The following is a 21,076-nucleotide window of genomic DNA, read 5'->3' as shown; positions in this document are numbered from 1 at the left end:
CTGACCGGTGAAGCAGAGCAGGGTCGCCAGACGTATACGGACGGACTGGTGGAGCAGAGCAGGGTCGTCAAACGTATACGAACTGACCGGTGGAGCGCAGCAGGGTCGCCAGACGTATACGAACTGACCGGTGGAGCAGAGCAGGGTCGCCAGACGTATATGAACTGACCGGTGGAGCAGAGCAGGGTTGCCAGACGTATATGAACTGACCGGTGGAGCAGAGAAGAGTCGCCAGACATATATGAACTGACTGGTGGAGCAGAGCAGGGTCGCCAGATGTATATGAACTGACCGGTGGAGCAGAGAAGGGTTGCCAGACATATATGAACTGACCGGTGGAGCAGAGCAGGGTCGCCAGACATATACAAACTGACCGGTGGAGCAGAGCAGGGTCGCCAGACGTATACGAGCTGACCGGTGGAGCAGAGCAGGGTCGCCAGATGTATACAAACTGACCGGTGGAGGAGAGCAGGGCCACCGGACATATACGAACTGACCGCTGGAGCAGAGCAGGGTCGCCAGACGTATACGAACTGACTGGTGGAGCAGAGCAGGGTCGCCAGACGTATATGAACTGACCGGTGGAGCAGAGAAGGGTCGCCAGACATATATGAACTGACTGGTGGAGCAGAGCAGGGTCGCCAGACGTATATGAACTGACCGGTGGAGCAGAGAAGGGTCGCCAGACATATATGAACTGACCGGTGGAGCAGAGCAGGGTCGCCAGACATATACGAACTGACCAGTGGAGAAGAGTAGGGTCGCCAGACGTATACGAACTGACCGGTGGAACAGAGCAGGGTCGCCAGACATATATGAACTGACCGGTGGAGAAGAGCAGGGTCGCCAGACATATACGAACTGACCGGTGGAGAAGAGCAGGGTCGCCAGACGTATATGAACTGACCGGTGGAGCAGAGCAGGGTCGCCAGACGTATACGAACGGACTGGTGGAGCAGAGCAGGGTCATCAAACGTATACGAACTGACCGGTGGAGCGCAGCAGGGTCGCCAGACGTATACGAACTGACCGGTGGAGCAGAGCAGGGTCGCCAGACGTATATGAACTGACCGGTGGAGCAGAGCAGGGTTGCCAGACGTATACCAACTGACTGGTGGAGTGGAGCATGGTCGCCAGACGTATACGAACTGACCGGTGGAGCGGAGCACGGTCGCCAGACCTATACGAACTGACAGGTGGAGCTGAGCAGGTTCGCCAGACGTATACGAACTGACTGGAGGAGCAGAGCGGGGTCATCAGATGTATACGAACTGACCGGTGGAGCAGAGCAGGGTCGCCAGACGTATACGATCTGACTGGTGGATCAGAGCAGGGTCGCCAGACGTATACGAACTGACCGGTGGAGCAGAGCAGGGTCACCAGACATATACAAACTGACCAGTGGAGCAGAGCAGGGCCGCCAGATGTATACGAACTGACTGGTGGAGCAGAGCATGGTCGCCAGACGTATACGAACTGACCGGTGGAGCAGAGCAGGGTCTCCAGACGTATATGAACTGACCGGTGGAGCAGAGCAGGGTCGCCAGACGTATATGAACTGACCGGTGGAGAAGAGCAGGGTCACCAGACGTATACGAACTGACCGGTGGAGCAGAGCAGGGTCGCCAGATGTATACGAACTGACCGGTGGAGAAGAGCAGGGTCGCCAGACGTATATGAACTGACCGGTGGAGCAGAGCAGGGTCACCAGACGTATACGAACTGACCAGTGGAGAAGAGCAGGGTCGCCAGACATATACGAATGGACTGGTGGAGGAGAGCAGGGTCGCCAGACATGTACGAACTGACCGTCACCAGACAGATACGAACTGACTGGTGGAGGAGAGCAGGGTCGCCAGACATATACGAACTGACCGGTGGAGTAGAGCAGGGTCGCCAGACGTGTACGAACTGACTGGTGGAGCGGAGCAGGGTCGCCAGACGTATATGAACTGACCGGTGGAGTGGAGGAGGGTCGCCAGACGTATTCGAACTGACTGGTGGAGCGGAGCAGGGTTGCCAGACGTATACCAACTGACTGGTGGAGCGGAGCACGGTCGCCAGACTTATACGAACTGACCGGTGGAGCAGAGCAGGGTTGCCAGACATAAATGAACTGACCGGTGGAGCAGAGCAGGGTCGCCAGACATATATGACTGACCGGTGGAGCAGAGCAGGGTAGCCAGACGTATACGAACTGACCGGTGGAGCAGAGCAGGGTCGCCAGACGTATACGAACTGACCGGTGGAGCAGAGCAGGGTTGCCAGACGTATATGACCTGACCGGTGGAGCAGAGCAGGGTCGCCAGACGTATCCGAACTGACTGGTCCGGTGGAGCAGAGCAGGGTCGCCAGACGTATACAAACCAGAAATGTTCCCAGAAATCTTTCAAGATAACATCATGGCAAGATGGGAGAGTTTGGGAATTCGGAAGACAGGAGATCTTATGGGTTTGGATGGAATCCAGTCATTTGAATATATACAAGCTAAATTTGGAATTGACAGGAGAGATTTTTTCAAATATCTACAAATACACAGTGTTTTAGTGAAAAAGAAAGGGGGACTAAAGGGCTTAAGCAAAGCCCACATCATGGAGGTGGTTAGGGACAATGAGGGCTGCACCATCGGACCTATTTATGCAGAATTATCACAGCTGAAACAGGATGATCTTGAGAAGCAAGATGGAAAATGGGAAAACAAGCTAAATATTGATTGGGGTAGATTTTTAGACTCCCTGGAGCTAGGGAAGACCATTCTGTGCTCAGCTGGATTGCAAGAACAGCACTTTAAAACTGAATCTTCGCATTGTATTATACTCCGCCTGAAATAGCACAGGCCTGAAATAGCACAGCAGGGGGAGGGCAGGAAGGGACCAGATGCCCCCGCGGTAGTTTCATAGAAGCAGATCAAATACATATGTTCTAAACCTGCCCTAGCCTAGAACCCCTGATGAAGGAAATAGAAAGGTTTTTAGACCAGTCCCTAAAAATAAAGGTAGCGTTAACCCCAGAATCTATAGGTGGACGGAGGAAAGATCCGACAACAGACCCCTGCCGATCATTTAATGGCGAATGCTGCTTCTTACGGTCTTAACATCTAGTATCAAAACAAATTGCTACCTTTTAATTCATTATTGGTTTATTAACTTTTACGGATAAATTATTATGTAATATTCAAGGTAATCACTGTCTCTTTCTGGGGAATGTATTTAATGGCGAACGCTGGTATTATGGGTTTAATATCTAGTACTATGCAAACTGTTGCTTTCAAGATGCTGCTCTATGAACTTTTAAGGATATCACATTATGTAATAGTGTAGGGTATTTATTACTCTGGAAACTCCTCATGAACTATCTATTTGTATATTTCACAACTGTGATGAAATGATTAAAAAACACTTTGTACATGAGACTGTGTGTGATATAAGTAGATTTCAGTTTTGAACCCTAGCAATGACAGCTCAGCCTTTCATCCTAACAAGGTTGATACAAAGTGTGATGTCTTTTCTCGGCGCCCTGGGGCAGTATCTACTCGGATGCTCTGGTTTCCTATTGGTCTCCTCTGGCATCGTGTGTATGTTGTTGACTGGTGCGTTACATCCTTTGCACACTTGGGGCCTCATTTATGAAAAGTGATGCATTGCTGCGAGAAAACAGCGATGCATCACTTTTCATTGCACCCTCCTTGCGACACCAATGATGCGTTAAATTTTACAGTATGACGCATCATGTCACAAGGAATTACAGATACGTCAGTATTTCTGACGTATCTGTAGGCGTAAAAATGACGCATTGCTGGAGTGTGTCACAAAAGTGACGCAACTCCAGCAATGGGTTATTTCACATGGGGCAAGTCCCACGTGAAAGGGCCTGCGTCAGTCTTATGCCTGCTGTGAGGCAGGTGTAATATATTGACGCATTTGCGTTCTAGAAGTGATGCAGTGACATCTCACAGATTTCACTGCGTCACTTCTACGACCCTTTCTTGCGTTGGAACGCCCTTCCTGCGTACATTATACCTGGCGCAGGTGACCGATGAGAAGGGGTCACCCCTGGTTGCGGGTTCCAGGGCCTGAGTCCAGAGAGCTCGCACCCTTGTCTCTGTTGCATCACAGCGCCATAAAGAAGACGGGAAGATGCTGCAACCTGGAGGGGATTCAAGCGGTTTGAGGTTGATCAGTCACTGATCGTTCTGCACTGCAGCCAAGAGAGGAAGTGAGGTCACTGGCGATGGTCCCTCACCTCAGGGGGCTTTGTTTCAGTGAGATGACTGGCGTTAGGGGGCTTGGGCATTCAGCCCCTAAGGGTGGGCATTGCAGGTGGGAAGCCGTGCCTGAGAAGATGGCGGATGGATTCGAGTTTTCACAGTGTGAGGGGGCCGGGGGGGGAGGGGTGCTTTTCAGTGATGACGTCACTGCTCAGACCTTCAGGACGGCAGAAAAAGGCGGCCTGGTGGGGTCTTGAGTTCTGGGGGACTCTGCTGTTATCAGTTCCCCGCACAGCCCTCCTTATCTACTTGGTCGCAAACCCTGTGAGCTGCTGACGCCAAGGATGGGTGGGGGGATTCTGTTGAACTGTGAGCACAAGTGATATGGAGGGTACGCATGTACTGCCTGCCCAAGCTCTGCCACACACCTAGTATACAGAGGTAGGCATTTACTGCCAGGCCAACATATGCCACCCTCCTACTACTTAAAGGTAGGCAGGTACTGCCTTTCAACCTGTGCCACCCTTCTACTGCTCAAAGGTGGGCAGGTACTGCCTTCCAACCTGTGCCACCCTTCTACTGCTCAAAGGTGGGCAGGTACTGCCTTCCAACCTGTGCCACCCTTCTACTGCTCAAAGGTGGGCTTTTGTGGGCGTTCTTCAGGTGCCAAGCCTTTGCGCTTTAACTTGCCTCACCGTGAAAGGGTGATATGGAGGTCCTGCTCCATCAGCGCATCAATCATTTGTTGTGTGACAGATTTTGGGGGTGCTCAGAATTGTAAACAATTTTCCTCTGAAACTTTGTGTAGTTCTTTTAAAACGTTGAAATCTTTGTGAACTCCAAAAAGTTGAAAGAAAACGCAGACTGTGGCCCCAGGTCAGTGCATTGGATGGTTTCTTCCAGTTTTGGGGTGCAGTGCATTGATGATGTACCCCTCACCTTGCTTCAGTGTGATGCTCAGTGGCTTCTGGTAGTTTTGGGGTGCAGGGCATTGATGATGTACCCCTCACCTTGTTTCAGTGTGATGCTCAGTGGCTTCTGGTAGTTTTGGGGTGCAGGGCATGGATGATGCACCCCTCACCTTGCTTCAGTGTGATGCTCAGTGGCTTCTGGTAGTTTTGGGGTGCAGGGCATTGATGGTGTACCCCTCACCTTGCTTCAGTGTGATGCTCTGTGGCCTCTGGTTAAGAATTCTCTCCCACTCTCTCCTCACAGATGAGAACTCCAGCACCTCAGCGGGGGCTTCTGCGAACGCCTCGACCCCCCATGAGTGGCCAACCTGTGTGAAGCAGGAGGAGATGCTGAACTTGGGGTTCACCATCGGATCCTTCTTGCTGAGTGCGGCGACGCTGCCTCTCGGCATCCTCATGGACAGATACGGACCCCGGCCGCTGCGTCTCGTGGGCAGGTAAGAGGGGTGCTCAGCCCTGTTGAGAGGCGCTGATGGGGCTTCTAGGCTGTATGGGTGGTCTTTCCCAGTCTTTGGTTTGTTACAATGCGAAATAATCTTTCTGAATAGCAGGGGCGGCTCTAGGCTCACGGTGGCCCTGGGCAAGGAGCGTAGGTAGGGGGCCCCGAAAGAGGGGGTCCTGGCAGGGCGGAACCCCCCGGAGCTCAGGAAGGTGTTTTAATAAAACGTCCAGAAAAGGCGTTAGATGACCAGTACCTGCGGCTGCTCCTACCCTTCTGAATTCGTCTCAGAACGATAGCATTAAGGAGGAGGAGGGCATTGTGACACACGGCGTGGCCAGCAGTGGGTAGGGAACGCAGACGCGGAGGCCAGTGAAGAGGGGGGGGGGGAGGGGTGGGTCAGGGTGTTTGGAAGTAAAACAGAGCCAGAGGCCGCCAAATCCCTGCCAGGGGCCGCCATGTAAATATGTATCCATCCTCAAAGGATATATATTGGCATGGTGGCCCCTGGGGTTTGGTGGCCCTGTGCAGGTGCACAGCTTGCACATGCCTAAGGCCACCCCTATGAATAGCCACAGGAAGGTGGAAAGTGCTAATGTGCCACCTCTGTACACCACCAGCCGCTCACCAAGACACTCATCCCGGTGAAATCTGATTGTAAGCTCCCGATGACCACCAACCCAACACTCTGCGTCCTGCAGAGAGGGTAGAGCCTGCATCCCTGCCAAACACCCAAAGCCTTGACTGCACCTTCCAAGGTGTCCTGCAGTGTTGGGTGGGCTGCATCCCCGTGAAGACCCGCTCCCGCCTAACACCCAACTCCTTGACTGCACCTTCCAAGGTGTCCTGCAGTGTTGGGTGGGCAGCATCCCTGTGAAGACCAGTCGAACACCCAACGCCTTGACTGCACTTTCCAAGGTGTCCTGCAGAGTGCTGGGTGGGCTGCATCCTTGAGAAGACCCGCCACTGCCTAACACCCAACGCCTTGACTGCACCTTCCAAGGTGTCCTGCAGAGTGTTGGGTGGGCTGCATCCTTGAGAAGACCCGCCCCTGCCTAACACCCAACGCCTTGACTGCACCTTCCAAGGTGTCCTGCAGTGTTGGGTGGGTTGCATCCCCGTGAAGACCCGCCCCCGCCTAACACCCAACCCCTTGACTGCACCTACCAAGATGTTCTTCTGAGTGCCGGGTGGGCTGCATCCCTGTGAAGACACACCTGACACCCAACTTCTTGACTGCCCCTACTAAGGTGTCCTGCAGTGTTGGGTGGGCGGCATCCCTGTGAAGACTCGCCCCCGCCTCACACCCAACCCCTTGACTGCACCTACCAAGATGTTCTGCACGCTGTGACCTATCTTCGTGTCTTGCTCTCCTCAGCTCTTTAGTCTTCACTGAACTCAACTCTTGATATTACGAATAGTTCGCCATGCCATCAGCAATAGTCGCATCCTTCCTTCGTTTATCTCTTCTGTTCCCTCAGGTAAATCATCACCTTACCCCGGGGTCCACCAAGAATTTGTACCCACACCGGGATGGATTCTGTCTAGACGTTCTCCCCTGTGTGCCTCTAAGATTCTTACATTCTGAAATTTTTGAATCCACTAAGACTCTAGATGGGTCACCCCCGAAGATGGATGGGCACACATATAATGAATACTTCCAAGAGGCATTCGACCCTTCTATGATCACCGTCCCCATGAGGTGGAGGATCGAAGGATGCCTAGGTGTGGATGGACAGCCTGGGCGTTGTGTGCAGAGCTTTGCTACGTGATACTCTGCGAAGTTACAAAAAAACTCTTTGAAGTTCCGCAATTGGCGGAGTGTAGTGCGAAGTGCAGTTTGTGCTGGTATTCCTGCCGCTCGGGTAGAAACTCTACCCGAGTGCCAGCTTGCGCTCGTGAACTTACCGTTCGCGATCGTAAACTTACTCATCCACCCAGCCTTTTTGTGATCGCGAGCGGGGAAAAAACTCTGCTGCACATCGCGAAGCAGAGTTTTCTGCACTCCGCTGAGTGCGGAGTGCAGAATACTCCGCAAACTCCACAAACGGAGCGAAGTTCACTGCCCAGGCTTACGCAAGCACATGACTACCAAGTATCCAGATAATGGATGCATAACCTTAAACCCCATCCTATGATAGCTTGTCCTTCCCCCTGACCCCGCCCAATCAGTCGCGACCCTGTCCCTTTCTCCAGCCTATAGTCTGATCGTTTCCCTGACCGCAGCCTTTATCTCGAGTCTAATTCTACCCCTTGCTAAAACTCTGACCTGATCTCACATAAATCCTTACCTTAAAGTCGACCATTGTTCTAATCTGGCTCTTAACTTTTTGCACCGACTATCTCCTGTTGATTTCATTAAAATGAAATGTTTGTGCTGGTGGTTCATTGGTTGACTGGAGGGGCTGGGGGGGGGTGCAGCTGAACCTTACTACTGTGTTGTCTGCTATGGCATATGTTGTCGCTACAAATTACCCTCGAATTTGCTCATAAAATAACATGATGTTCTGTTTTTAAGAGTAAGGACAAATGTAATTTTTTCGTGCAAGTTTATTCCTCGGCCAGTAGTTGGGTTATGTGTGGCACTTGGCATTTCATTTTTCTTATGTTCTGTTATGTTCATGCTGCTTGTATCATGCGCGCCTTCAAGAGACTCAGTTCAAGCAGAATACGCCTTGCAGGAGCTGGAAGGCGAGATATTTATGTATTTATTTATTCAGAGTTTTATATAGCGCGAACGTAACCCATCAGGGTGGCAGAGCACCTACAGAAACTGTACAAAGGAACGTGATAGGGGATAGGAAGCAATATAAAAACATTACAGTACAATAAATATATATATACATATGATAATGGAAGGCCGGGAGAAAGGGGTCCACTAGTATAGCATAGGAGGGGGCCGCAAACATATTCTGAAGCAAATAGTAGCAAATGACAAATCGGCGAACGGAAACGAACCGATGAGTCGGATCCAAGACAGGTCCTCAGTGAGGGCCCGATTCACAGAACTAACTTAAGACAAAATTCTAAACTTACTACCATTTTGGTATTCACAGAATGCACTTACTCATTTCGGTATTCACAGAAGTTAGGACCCCTAACTTTAGGACTCCTAAATGCCTACTGTGAATACCGAAAGTCTTAGATTTAGGATTTTTCTCAGTTTAGGAGTAGTAGAGTTAGGAGTCCTAACTTCTGTGAATACCAAAATGTTCGTAAGTTTAGGATTTTGTCTTAAGTTAGTTCTGTGAATTGGGCCTTGAGAGAGGAATTTGTTGCAAAGAAAATGTTTTACTTCCTTCCTGAAGAGGGGTGTGGATGGCCTGCATCTGAGTTCCGTAGGGAGAGAGTTCCAGATTTTTGGGGCAATTCCAGAGAAGGATCACTTTAAGGTTATCTTTCTTATTTTTGTGGCTTAAGTAGTAGGGAACCCATGCGTCCCGAGGATCTGTTTCCACCCAATAGGGCCAGTTTCTGGGTCAAGTAGGTGGGGGTCTTGTGGTGCAGCGCTTTGTGGGTCATGCATGCAATCTTGACATGAATCATACCATCGAGGCTAGGTGGTCGGGTGATATCCTCACTATTTTTGATCCTGTGATGAGCCAGTTGCTGCATTCAGTGCGGCCTTCGGTGGTGCAAGTGAGGTTTTGGGAGGACCGCCAGGGTAGAGCTACCACAGTCTAATTCCAATACAACAAGTCCATGAACCACAGTTGTGAGGTCTTCAGGGAGGAAAGGTTTTAGGGGCATATTTACAAGGGCCATATCTCTGCTTTTTTGGCTTTTAAAGCCAAAAAAGTCGAGATAAAAATATCGCCCTATTTACAAGAGGGTGATAACATGCATCAGTGCTTGTTAGCACCCTTTTACCCTACACCTCCTTTGCATTTCTAATGAGATGCAAAGTGGGTTCACTGAGCAGTACAACCTTGCAAATATCGCAGATGTGCACATCGCGATATTTACAAGGCTGCCCCAGCATTTAAGCAGACGTTCGTTTTTGGAGAAAAACGATGTTTTCACCAAAAACTAACGTCTGCTTAAATGCAGACTTAGCTATACTTATCATTGGCGGTGGATTATGCTGATACGACCACAGGGTCGTATCAGCAAGGTTATCGCCGTTTTCTATGGAACATCGCTGGAAAACCAGAGATGTTCCATGGAAAACACCGCTATCGCTGGGAAATTATCACTGTTGCGCTATGCGTTGTTAATACTGCTAGCATGTCCATAATTTTCTGCGATAGCTAGCGATAACTATTTCCTCGCTAAGCGCGGGCAGCGATAATTATCGCTGCCGCTTGTAAATATGCCATATAGTTTAGTTTCCTAAGGATATGCAAGGGATGGTTAGCTCCTCTGGTAATAGCGCTTTCCAACAAATTGCTCTCACACTGAGGACCTGATGTGTTTTTGCATGGAGAGGTATTTGTCCAATGTTATGCCCAGGGATTTGGCAGAGTCAACGATGCATGGGGTGCAATTCAAGGCGTTGAGAAGAGGGTGCCGGTCTTTGGCAATAGTAGTGAAGGAGAGTGGAGGGATCGGTAGGTATTCAGTTTTGAGGGCATTGAGCTTGAGGTGGTTACGAGTCGACCGATGTTGCATTAGTGTTAGGGTGTTGTTGAGGGTGTAGATGTCCTCAAGGGACGAGATTTTCAAGTATAGTTGAGTGTCGTCAGCATACATGTGGTATGCGATGTGGGAGAGTTCGAGGATTTCAGTTAGCGGCTCCACATAAGGGTTAAACAGCGTCTGGGAGAAGATAGAGCCTTGGGGATCGCCCAGTGATAAGGGAGACTGATTGGAAATAGTGTTATTGATTAGAAGAGTGTTATTGATTAGAATGCGCTGAAATCTGTTGTGTATAAAAGAGTAGAGCCATTTTGGTACAGTGCCCGCGAGGCCCAGCCTATGTTCTAGAAGGTCGAGCAGGGTCGCATGGTTGATGGTGTACAAGGGGCTGACAGATCCAGATGGATCAGGAGGCAAGGTTCATTCTGGGCGACAATGTGGACCATGGCAGTTTCGTGCTATCACCCAATCAGAAGACAGATTGACAGTGGTCAAGGAGTTGGAATTGTTCGATGTGATATTGAAACTGTAAGTGCACATATTTTTTAAGTGTCGGACAATTATTGGGGTGGGGTTCATCGGAGTTGGGTTTCTTTAGGATAGAGGTGACCTGGCACTTTTGAGGCAGTCCGGTAACGAGCCTTGGGTGAGTGGGGCATTAATTATCATAGTCCATAACTGGAGTAGGAGGTGATGGACTCATTCAAGAGTTTCGAAGGGAGGGTATCGCCGACCTGGTTGGAGTATTTCAAAGAGGTCAATAGATTTGAGTGCCAGTCTCATCAAGGGTCTTGAAGCTAGCCCAGGTGGCGCTATTTATGGTTGGGATGAGTGGATTATTGGGGCATGCTTGAAGATCGAATGGGCGGGTGTATGAGGGGTTTGCGTGGAAGTAGTTCGAGAGCGATCTGGATGTCAGTAGGGATTTTTGTGGTTTTCTCATTGAAGAAGGCGGCAAAAGTTTCATAGTTAGGAGGTGCTTTCAGATCGTTTGTTGGTTTCTATTAATTTCGAGAAAAAAATTGGTCGATTAGCTGCTGTGTCTGATTGGTTTTGGAAGAATGTTGTTTTAGAGTTCCTCATGTGCCTATTTTAGGCGTTGCGTCTTTGTGGAAGGGATATGAGGTTGGCCAAGCTCTTTCTGAATGTCCGAGGAGTCGTCTCTCTTCTAGGCCTGGGCGTAGTTTGCACAATTTTGTAATGCGGAACTCCGCGAAGTTATAAAAAAACTCTGTGAAGTTCTGCTAATGGCGGAGTGCAGTGCGAACTGCAGTTTTTGCTGGTATTTCTGCAGCTCGGGTAGAAATTCTACCCGAGCTGCAGTTCACACTTGCAAACTTACTGTTCGAAAATCGCGAGGGGAGAAAAAACTCTGCTGCACATTACGAAGCGAAGTTTTCTGCACTCCGCGAGCTCTGCAGGGTGTGGAATACAAAAAACTCCACAACCTCTGCGAACGCAGCGAAGTTCACGGCCCAGGCCTACTCACTTCGTTCAGATTACAACTGACTCAGAGGTTGGAACTTTTAGAAGAGACACATGTGCAACAAACTACCTCCTCCTGCTCTAGCAACGTTCACAGTGTGGATTTAGAAAGTATGAGGGCAGTGCATTGAGCTGGTGTCTTGCGATAGGGTTCAGACAGACACTGCCCATGTTTGAAGCACATAAAACCCTTGAATCTCCGGAGACTCTTCAGATGAGAGAGGCTCTCCCAGGTAGTGACAGCGAGGGGCATGTCCCTCATGGCAGAGAGCTTCCAGTGACAGGAAGAGTGACATGCCCTCTCGAGACAACCCCTAGCGCCCCGAGACCCCCTGAAGCACCTGCTGACCACTCATGCTGTTTCTCTCTCTCCACAGCGCCAGCTTCGCCCTCTCCTGTGCGCTGATGGCCCTCGCTGCCTACGACCCCCTGGGTGAGTAAGAGTGGTCGCCGAGCCTGTGCAGCCCCCCCCTCCCTCAGTGCAGGAGTATCCCTCCCCCTTCTCTGTCTCTGTCTCTCTTCTTTCATCCGTCTGCTCCTTTCCCTTTCCCCTCATCACCCTCCCGTCCATTGACCCCCTTCCCATCTCTTCACCTCGTCTTCTTTTTTCATTCCTTCTTCTCCCCTCTGACTCTCTCTATTGGTTCGTGTTCCTGTCACTCATCTTTCTAGCACTTGCCTCCTACGACCTCTGTCTCTCTCGCTGCTGATTCTTTGGACCCTCACACTCCTCTCTCTCCTTCCGGTTTCTCCTATCTATCGGTGCCTCTCTCACCTTTGATTCATTGCACCCTCACACATCGCCTGCACCTCAAGTTCTCTATCACTCTGTATCCCTCCTGGTGTTTATTCCTTGCCCCTTCACAGATCTCTTCCTCTTTCAGTTCTCACCCACTGGCCCTCTCTTTCTCACTGTGGATTCCTTGTGCCCTCACTCACCTTCCTCCCCTTGAGTTCTCTCCTTTAGTCAGTGTCTCTCTTTCGCTGTTGATTGCTCGAGCCCTCACACTTCTTACTCTCTTGCAGTTCTCTTCCACAGTCTGTCTGTCCCTGTTGATACCTTAAGCTTCCACACACCTTCCTCTACCTAAGTCCACTCCTATAGTTGACGTCTCTCTTGCTGTTCATTTCTTGTACCCTCACACCTCTTCCTTCACTTCAGTTCCCTCCTCACACTTCTCTGTCTCCTGTAGTTTTCTCCCCCAGCCTGCCTCTCTCGCTGTAGATTCTCTGTGCCCTCACACTTCTCTGTCTCCTGCAGTTTTCTCCCTCAGCCTGCCTCTCTCGCTGTAGATTCTCTGTGCCCCTCACACCTCTCTGTCCCCTGCAGTTTTTCTGTCACAGCCTGCCTCTCTCGCTGTAGATTCTCTGTGCCATCACACCTCTCTGTCCCCTGCAGTTTTTCTGTCACAACCTGCCTCTCTCGCTGTAGATTCTCTGTGCCCTCACACCTCTCTGTCTCCTGCAGTTTTTCTGTCACAGCCTGCCTCTCTCGCTGTAGATACTCTGTGCCCTCACACCTCTCTGTCCCCTGCAGTTTTTCTGTCACAGCCTGCCTCTCTCGCGGTAGATTCTCTGTACCCTCACACCTCTATGTATCCTGCAGTTTTCTCTCACAGCCTGCCTATCTGGCTGTAGATTCTCTGTGCCCTCACACTTCTCCATCTCCTGTTGTTGTCACCCACAGCCTCCCTCTCTAGCTGTAGATTATCTGTGCCCTCACACTTCTCTATCTCATGTTGTTGTCAACCACATCCTGCCTCTCTGGCTGTAGATTCTCTGTGCCCTCACACTTCTTTGTCTCCTGCAGTTTTCTCTCACAGCCTGCCTCTCTGGCTGTAGATTCTCTGTACCCCCACACTTATCTGTCTCCTACAGTTTTCTGCCAAAGTCTGCCTCTCACGCTGTAACCTCACACTTCTATGTCTCCTGCAGTTTTCTACCACAGCCTGCCTCTCTTTCTGTAGATGCTCTGTACCCTCACACTTCTCTGTCTCCTGCAGTTCTCTCCCACAGCCTGCCTCTCTGGCTGTAGATTCTCTGTGCCCTCACACTTCTCTCTCTCCTGGAGTCAGTTTTCTCCCACTGCCTGCCTCTCTTTCTGTAGATTCTCTGTACCCTCATACTTCTCTCTCTCCTGCAGTTTTCTCTCACAGCCTGCCTCTCTGGCTGTAGATTCTCTGTGCCCTCACACTTCTCTGTGTCCTGCAGTTCTCTCTCACAGCCTGCCTCTCTGACTGTAGATTCTCTGTGCCCTCACACTTCTCTCTCTCCTGGAGTCAGTTTTCTCCCACTGCCTGCATCTCTTTCTGTAGATTCTCTGTACCCTCATACTTCTCTCTCTCCTGCAGTTTTCTCTCACAACCTGCCTCTCTGGCTGTAGATTCTCTGTGCCCTCACACTTCTCTCTTTCCTGGAGTCAGTTTTCTCCCACTGCCTGCCTCTCTTTCTGTAGATTCTCTGTACCCTCATACTTCTCTCTCTCCTGCAGTTTTCTCTCACAACCTCCCTCTCTGGCTGTAGATTCTCTGTACCCTCAAACGTATCTGTCTCCTACAGTTTTCTGCCAAAGTCTGCCTCTCCCGCTGTAACCTCACACTTCTCTGTCTCCTGCAGTTTTCTCCCACAGCCTGCCTCTCTTTCTGTAGATGCTCTGTACCCTTATACTTCTCTCTCTCCTGCAGTTTTCTCTCACAACCTGCCTCTCTGGCTTTAGATTCTCTGTGCCCTCACACTTCTCTATCTCCTGGAGTCAGTTTTCTCCCACTGCCTGCCTCTCTTTCTGTAGATTCTCTGTACCCTCATACTTCTCTCTCTCCTGCAGTTTTCTCTCACAACCTGCCTCTCTGGCTGTAGATTCTCTGTGCCCTCACACTTCTCTATCTCCTGGAGTCAGTTTTCTCCCACTGCCTGCCTCTCTTTCTGTAGATTCTCTGTACCCTCATACTTCTCTCTCTCCTGCAGTTTTCTCTAACAACCTGCCTCTCTGGCTGTAGATTCTCTGTGCCCTCACACTTCTCTCTCTCCTGAAGTCAGTTTTCTCCCACAGCCTGCCTCTCTTTCTGTAGATTCTCTGCACCCTCATACTTCTCACTCTCCTGCAGTTTTCTCTCACAGCCTGCCTCTCTGGCTGTAGATTCTCTGTGCCCTCACACTTCTCTGTGTCCTGCAGTTCTTTACCATAGTCTGTGGCTCTCTACCAGTTGAGTCCTTGAACCCTCATACATCTTTCTCTTTTGCAGTTCTCGCTCCAATCATCTTCCTGGCCCTCTCTTTCAACGGCTTTGGAGGGATCTGCCTCACCTTCACTTCCCTCACTGTGAGTTTTATTTTGTACTCATTTTATTGCGCGTGAGTCGTCCTACTTATAAGCACTGGAGATGTGAGTGAGTGCAGACGGAGTCTGAGGGGACGCTCAAGAAAAGGAGTCCCCTGTGAGGGTGGAAGTCTTCAGGCAAGAAATGTGTTTATTAGCAGCCTAGGAGCTCTACAAAAGTGCAAAGCACCTACAGCGGCAGGAGTGTTCTATACCTACTGCCCAATGATCTGATTCCTGAAAGCCAGGGATATGTCCCTGACACTGTAGTCTGAGATGACACCATCAGCACTTTTCCCTTTATTCCATTTAGTGAGGATATCCCCCTCTGTACTCATATCCCCCTCTGTAGTCTGAGAATATCCCCCTCTGTACTCATATCCCCCTCTGTACTATGATTACATCTCTTCTCTGTACTATGAGAATATCCCCCTCTGTAGTCTGAGAATATCCCCCTCTGTACTATGAGAATATCCCCCTCTGTACTATGAGAATATCCCCCTCTGTACTATGTGAATATCTCTTTTCTGTACTATGAGAATATCCCCTCTGTACTATGAGAATATCCCCTCTGTACTATGTGAATATCCCCCTCCTTACTATGAGGATATCTCTTCTCTGTACTATGAGAATATCCCCCTCTCTACTCTGAGAATATCCACCTTTGTACTCTGAGAATATTCCCCTCTGTACTATGACAATATCTGTTCTCTGTACTATGAGAATATCCCCCTCTGTACTCTGAGAATATCCCCATATGTACTATGAGAATATCCTCCTCTGTACTATGAAAATATTCCCCTCTGTTCTATGATAACATCTCTTCTCCGTACTATGAGATTATATCCCCCTCGGTGCTATGATAACATCTCTTCTCTGTACTATGAGAATATCCCCCTCTGTACTCTGAGAATATCTCTTCGCTGTAGTCTGAGAATATCCCCCTCTGTACTATGACAACATCTCTTCTCTGTACTATGAGAATATCGCCCTCTTTACTCTGAGAATATCTCTTCTCTGTACTATGAGAATATTCCCCTCTTTACTCTGAGAATATCTCTTCTCTGTACTATGAGAATATCCCTCTCTGTACTATGATTGATAACATCTCTTCTCTGTACTATGACAATATCCTCCTCTGTACTATGAGATATCCCCCTCTGAACCATGAGAATATCCACCTCTGTACTATGAAAATATCCCCCGCTGTACTATGAGCATATCCCCCTCTGTACTATGAGAATATCCCTCTCTGTACTATGATAACATCTCTTCTCTGTACTATGAGAATATCCCCCGCTGTACTATGAGAATATCCCCCTCTGTACTATGAGAATATCCCCCTCTGTACTATGAGAATATCTCCCTCTGTACTATGAGAATATCCCTCGCTGTACTATGAGCATATCCCCCTCTGTACTATGAGAATATCCCTCTCTGTACTATGATAACATCTCTTCTCTGTACTATGAGAATATCCCCCTCTGTACTATGAGAATATCCCCCTCTGTACTAGGAGAATATCCCCCTCTGTACTATGAAAATATCCTCATCTGTACTATCAGAATATCCCCCTCTGTACTATGAGAATATCCCCCTCTGTACTATGAGATTATCCCCCTCTGTCCCGTGAGAATATCCCTTTCTGTACTATGAGAATATCCCCCTCAGTACTATGAGAATATCCTTCTATGTACTATGAGAATATCCCTCTCTTTACTATGAGAATATCCCCCTCTGTCCTGTGAGAATATCCCTCTCTGTACTATGAGAATATCCCCCTCTGTACTAAGAGAACATCTCTTCTCTGTACCATGAGAATATCCCCCTCTGTACTCTGAGAATATCCCCCTCTGTACTCTGAGAATATCCCCCTCTGTACTATGAGAACACCTCTTCTCTGTACTCTGAGAATATCCCTCTGCGTACTATGAGAATATCCCCCTCTGGACTATGAGAATATATCCCTCTCTGTCCCGTGAGAATATCCCCCTCTGTACTCTGAGAATATCACTCTCTGTACCATGAGCATATTCCTCTCTGTCCCGTGAGAATATCCCTCTCTGTACTATGAGAATGTCCCCCTCTGTACTATGAGAATATCCCCCTCTGTACTATGAGAATATCCCCCTCTGTACTATGAGAATATCCCCCTCTGTACTCTAAGAATATCCCCCTCTGGACTATGGGAATATCCCCCTCTGTCCTGTGAGAATATCCCCCTCTGTACTATGAGAATATCCCCATCTGTTCCGTGAGAATATACCTCTCTGTACCATGAGACTATCCCCCTCTGTACTATGAGAATATCCCTCTCTGTACTATGAGAATATCCCCTTCTGTACTATGAGAATATCCCCTCTGTACTATGAGAATATCCCCATCTGTTCCGTGAGAATATCCCTCCCTGTACCATGAGAATATCCCCCTCTGTACTATGAGAATATCCCTCTCTGTACTATGAGAATATCCCCCGCTGTACTATGAGAATATCTCCCTCTGTACTATGATAACATTCCTCTCTGGACTATGAGAATATCTCCCTCTGTACTATGATAACATCCCTCTCTGTACTATGAGAATATCCCCCGCTGTACTATGAGAATATCTCCCTCTGTACTATGATAACATTCCTCTCTGGACTATGAGAATATCTCCCTCTGTACTATGATAACATCCCTCTCTGTACTATGAGAATATCCCCCGCTGTACTCTGAGTATATCCCTATCTGTACTATGGTAAAATCCCTCTCTGTATCATAAGAATATCCCCCTCTGTCCTGTGAGAATATCCCCTCTGTACTATGAGAATATCTCCTCTCTGTACTATGACAATATCCCCCTCTGTACTATGAGAATATCCCTCTCTGTACCATGAGAATATCCCCCTTTGTCCTGTGAGAATATCCCCCTCTGTCCCGTGAGAATATCCCTCTCTGTACTATGATAACATCCCCCTCTGGAGTCTGAGAATATCCTCCTCTGTACTATGAGAATATCCCTCTCTGTACTATGAGAATATCCCCCTCTGGAGTCTGAGAATATCCCCCTCTTTACTATAAGAATATCCCCCTCTGTACTATGAGAATATCCCCCTCTGTACTATGAAAATATCCCCACCCCCCTCTGGAGTCTGAGAATATCCCCCTCTGTACTATAAGAGTATATCCCCCTCTGTACTATGAGAATATCCCTCTCTGTACTATGAGAATATCCCCCTCTGTACCATGAGAATATCCCCCTCTTTACCATGAGAATATCCCTCTCTGTACCATGAGAATATCCTCCTCTGTACTATGAGAATATCCCTCTCTGTTCCATGAGAATATCCCTCTCTGTCTCGTGAGAATAACCCTCTTTGTACCATGAGAATATCCCCCTCTGTCCCGTGAGAATATCCCCCTCTGTCCCGTGAGAATATCCCTCTCTGTACTATGATAACATCCCCCTCTGGAGTCTGAGAATATCCTCCTCTGTACTATGAGAATATCACTCTCTGTACTATGAGAATAACCTCCTCTGGAGTCTGAGAATATCCCCCTCTTTACTATAAGAATATCCCCCTCTGTACTATGAGAATATCCCCCTCTGTACTATGAAAATATCCCCACCCCCCTCTGGAGTCTGAGAATATCCCTCTCTGTACTATGAGAATATCCCCCTCTGTACCATGAGAATATCCCCCTCTTTACCATGAGAATATCCCTCTCTGTACCATGAGAATATCCTCCTCTGTACTATGAGAATATCCCTCTCTGTTCCATGAGAATATCCCTCTCTGTCTCGTGAGAATATCCCCCTCTGTACTATGAGAATATCCCCCTCTGTACTATGAGAATATCCCCCTCTGTACTATGAGAATATCCCTCTCTGTAGTATGAGAATGTCTCTCTCTTTACCATGAGAATATCCCTCTCTGTACCATGAGAATATCCCCCTCTGTCCCGTGAGAATATCCCTCTCTGTACTATGAGAATATCCCTCTCTGTACCATGAGAATATCCCTCTCTGTACCATGAGAATATCCCTCTCTGTACTATGAGAATATCCCTCTCTGTACCATGAGAATATCCCTCTCTGTACTATGAGAATATTCCCCTCTGTACTATGAGAATATCCCTCTCTGTACCATGAGAATATCCCCCTCTGTACTATAAGAATATCCCTCTCTGTACCCCGAGAATATCCCCCTCTGTACTATGAGAATATCCCTCCCTGTACCATGAGAATATCCCTCTCTGTACCATGAGAATATCCCCCCTCTGTCCCGCGAGAATATCCCTCTCTGTACTATGATAACATCTCCCTCTGGAGTCTGAGAATATCCCCCTCTGTACTATGAGAATATCCCCCTCTGTACTCTGAGAATATCCCCCTCTGTACTATGAGAATATCCCCCTCTGTACTATGAGAATATCCCTCTCTGTTATATGAGAATATCCCCCTCTGTACTATGAGAATATCCTCCTCTGTACTCTGAGAATATCCCCCTCTGTACTATGAGAATATCCCCCTCTGTCCTGTGAGAATATCCCTCTCTGTACTATGAGAATATCCCCCTCTGTACTAAGAGAACATCTCTTCTCTGTACCATGAGAATATCCCCCTCTGTACTCTGAGAATATCCCCCTCTGTACTCTGAGAATATCCCCCTCTGTACTATGAGAACATCTCTTCTCTGTACTCTGAGAATATCCCTCTGTGTACTATGAGAATATCCCCCTCTGGACTATGAGAATATATCCCCCTCTGTCCCGTGAGAATATCCCCCTCTGTACTCTGAGAATATCACTCTCTGTACCATGAGAATATTCCTCTCTGACCCGTGAGAATATCCCTCTCTGTACTATGAGAATGTCCCCCTCTGTACTATTACAATATCCCCCTCTGTACTATGAGAATATCCCCTTCTGTACTATGAGAATATCCCCCTCTGTACTCTAAGAATATCCCCCTCTGGACTATGAGAATATCCCCCTCTGTCCTGTGAGAATATCCCCCTCTGTACTAGGAGAATATCCCCATCTGTTCCGTGAGAATATACCTCTCTGTACCATGAGACTATCCCCCTCTGTACTATGAGAATATCCCTCTCTGTACTATGAGAATATCCTGTTCTGTACTATGAGAATATCCCCCTCTGTACTATGAGAATACCCCCCTCTGTGCTATGAGAATATCCCCCTCTGTACTATGAGAATATCCCCCTCTGTACTCTGAGAATATCCCCCTCTGTATTCTGAGAATATCCCCCTCTGTACTATGAGAATATCCCCCTCTGTACTATGAGAATATCCCTCTCTGTACTATGAGAATATCCCCCTCTGTACTATGAGAATATCCCTCTTTGTACTATGAGAATATCCCCCTCTGTACTATGAGAATATCCCTCTTTGTACTATGAGAATATCCCCCTCTGTACTATGAGAATATCCCCCGCTGTACTATGAGAATATCCCCCTCTGTACCATGAGAATATCCCTCTCTGTCTCGTGAGAATATCCACCTCTGTACTATGAGAATATCTCCCTCTGTACTATGAGAATATCCTCCTCTGTACTATGAGAATATACCCCTCTGTACTATGAGAATATCCCCCTCTGTACTATGAGAATATCCCCCTCTGTACCATGAGAATATCCCTCTCTGTCTCGTGAGAATATCCCCCTCTGTACTATGAGAATATCTGGACCTGAGTAATGACCCACAGCACGTGAGGCGCACGAGAGGGTCACGTGGTGGAGTGTAATCAACAGTTTGGATTTATACCAGTCTGAGGTTTCTCCCATCCTTTCCTTGGCTGCTGAACTGCTGATTAGGGCTCTGCACTGACCCTCTGTGAGACGGGGGGAGAGGGAGGGCTGCACAGAGCCAATGAAAAAGAATGAATTTGCTTTTGCTCAAACTCAGTTAAAATCTTTAAAGCCCTTTTCATAACACAGCACCACCTTTAGAAATGCAATACTTTAAGCCATAGTTTTCATTTTAGGTAGATCCTGCAAGACCACGCAGGCGCGATCTTTTGCGAGGCATGTTGTGGCTTGGACCCCGCCCATTGCTTCCCCATTGGTTGGCCTTCC

General features: G+C 48.5%; 1 protein-coding gene across 1 annotated transcript in view; it reads left to right on the top strand.

The window, feature by feature from the left end:
- The window catches only part of SLC43A1 (solute carrier family 43 member 1), a 294,136-nt gene that overhangs the window by 113,752 nt on the left and 159,308 nt on the right, over positions 1 to 21,076 (top strand). Inside the window, exons 3-5 of the mRNA XM_086953367.1 lie at positions 5,423 to 5,615; positions 12,058 to 12,113; positions 14,923 to 14,999. Coding sequence (XP_086809493.1) covers positions 5,423 to 5,615; positions 12,058 to 12,113; positions 14,923 to 14,999 — 326 coding nt within the window. The remainder of the gene's footprint in view (positions 1 to 5,422; positions 5,616 to 12,057; positions 12,114 to 14,922; positions 15,000 to 21,076) is intronic.

Source organism: Lissotriton vulgaris, chromosome 1_2, assembly GCF_964263255.1.
Source record: "Lissotriton vulgaris chromosome 1_2, aLisVul1.2, whole genome shotgun sequence".
Classification (NCBI taxonomy): Eukaryota; Metazoa; Chordata; class Amphibia; order Caudata; family Salamandridae; genus Lissotriton; species Lissotriton vulgaris.
Note: the sequence above shows the minus strand (reverse complement) of the source record. Positions and strands in the feature narration are given on the sequence as shown.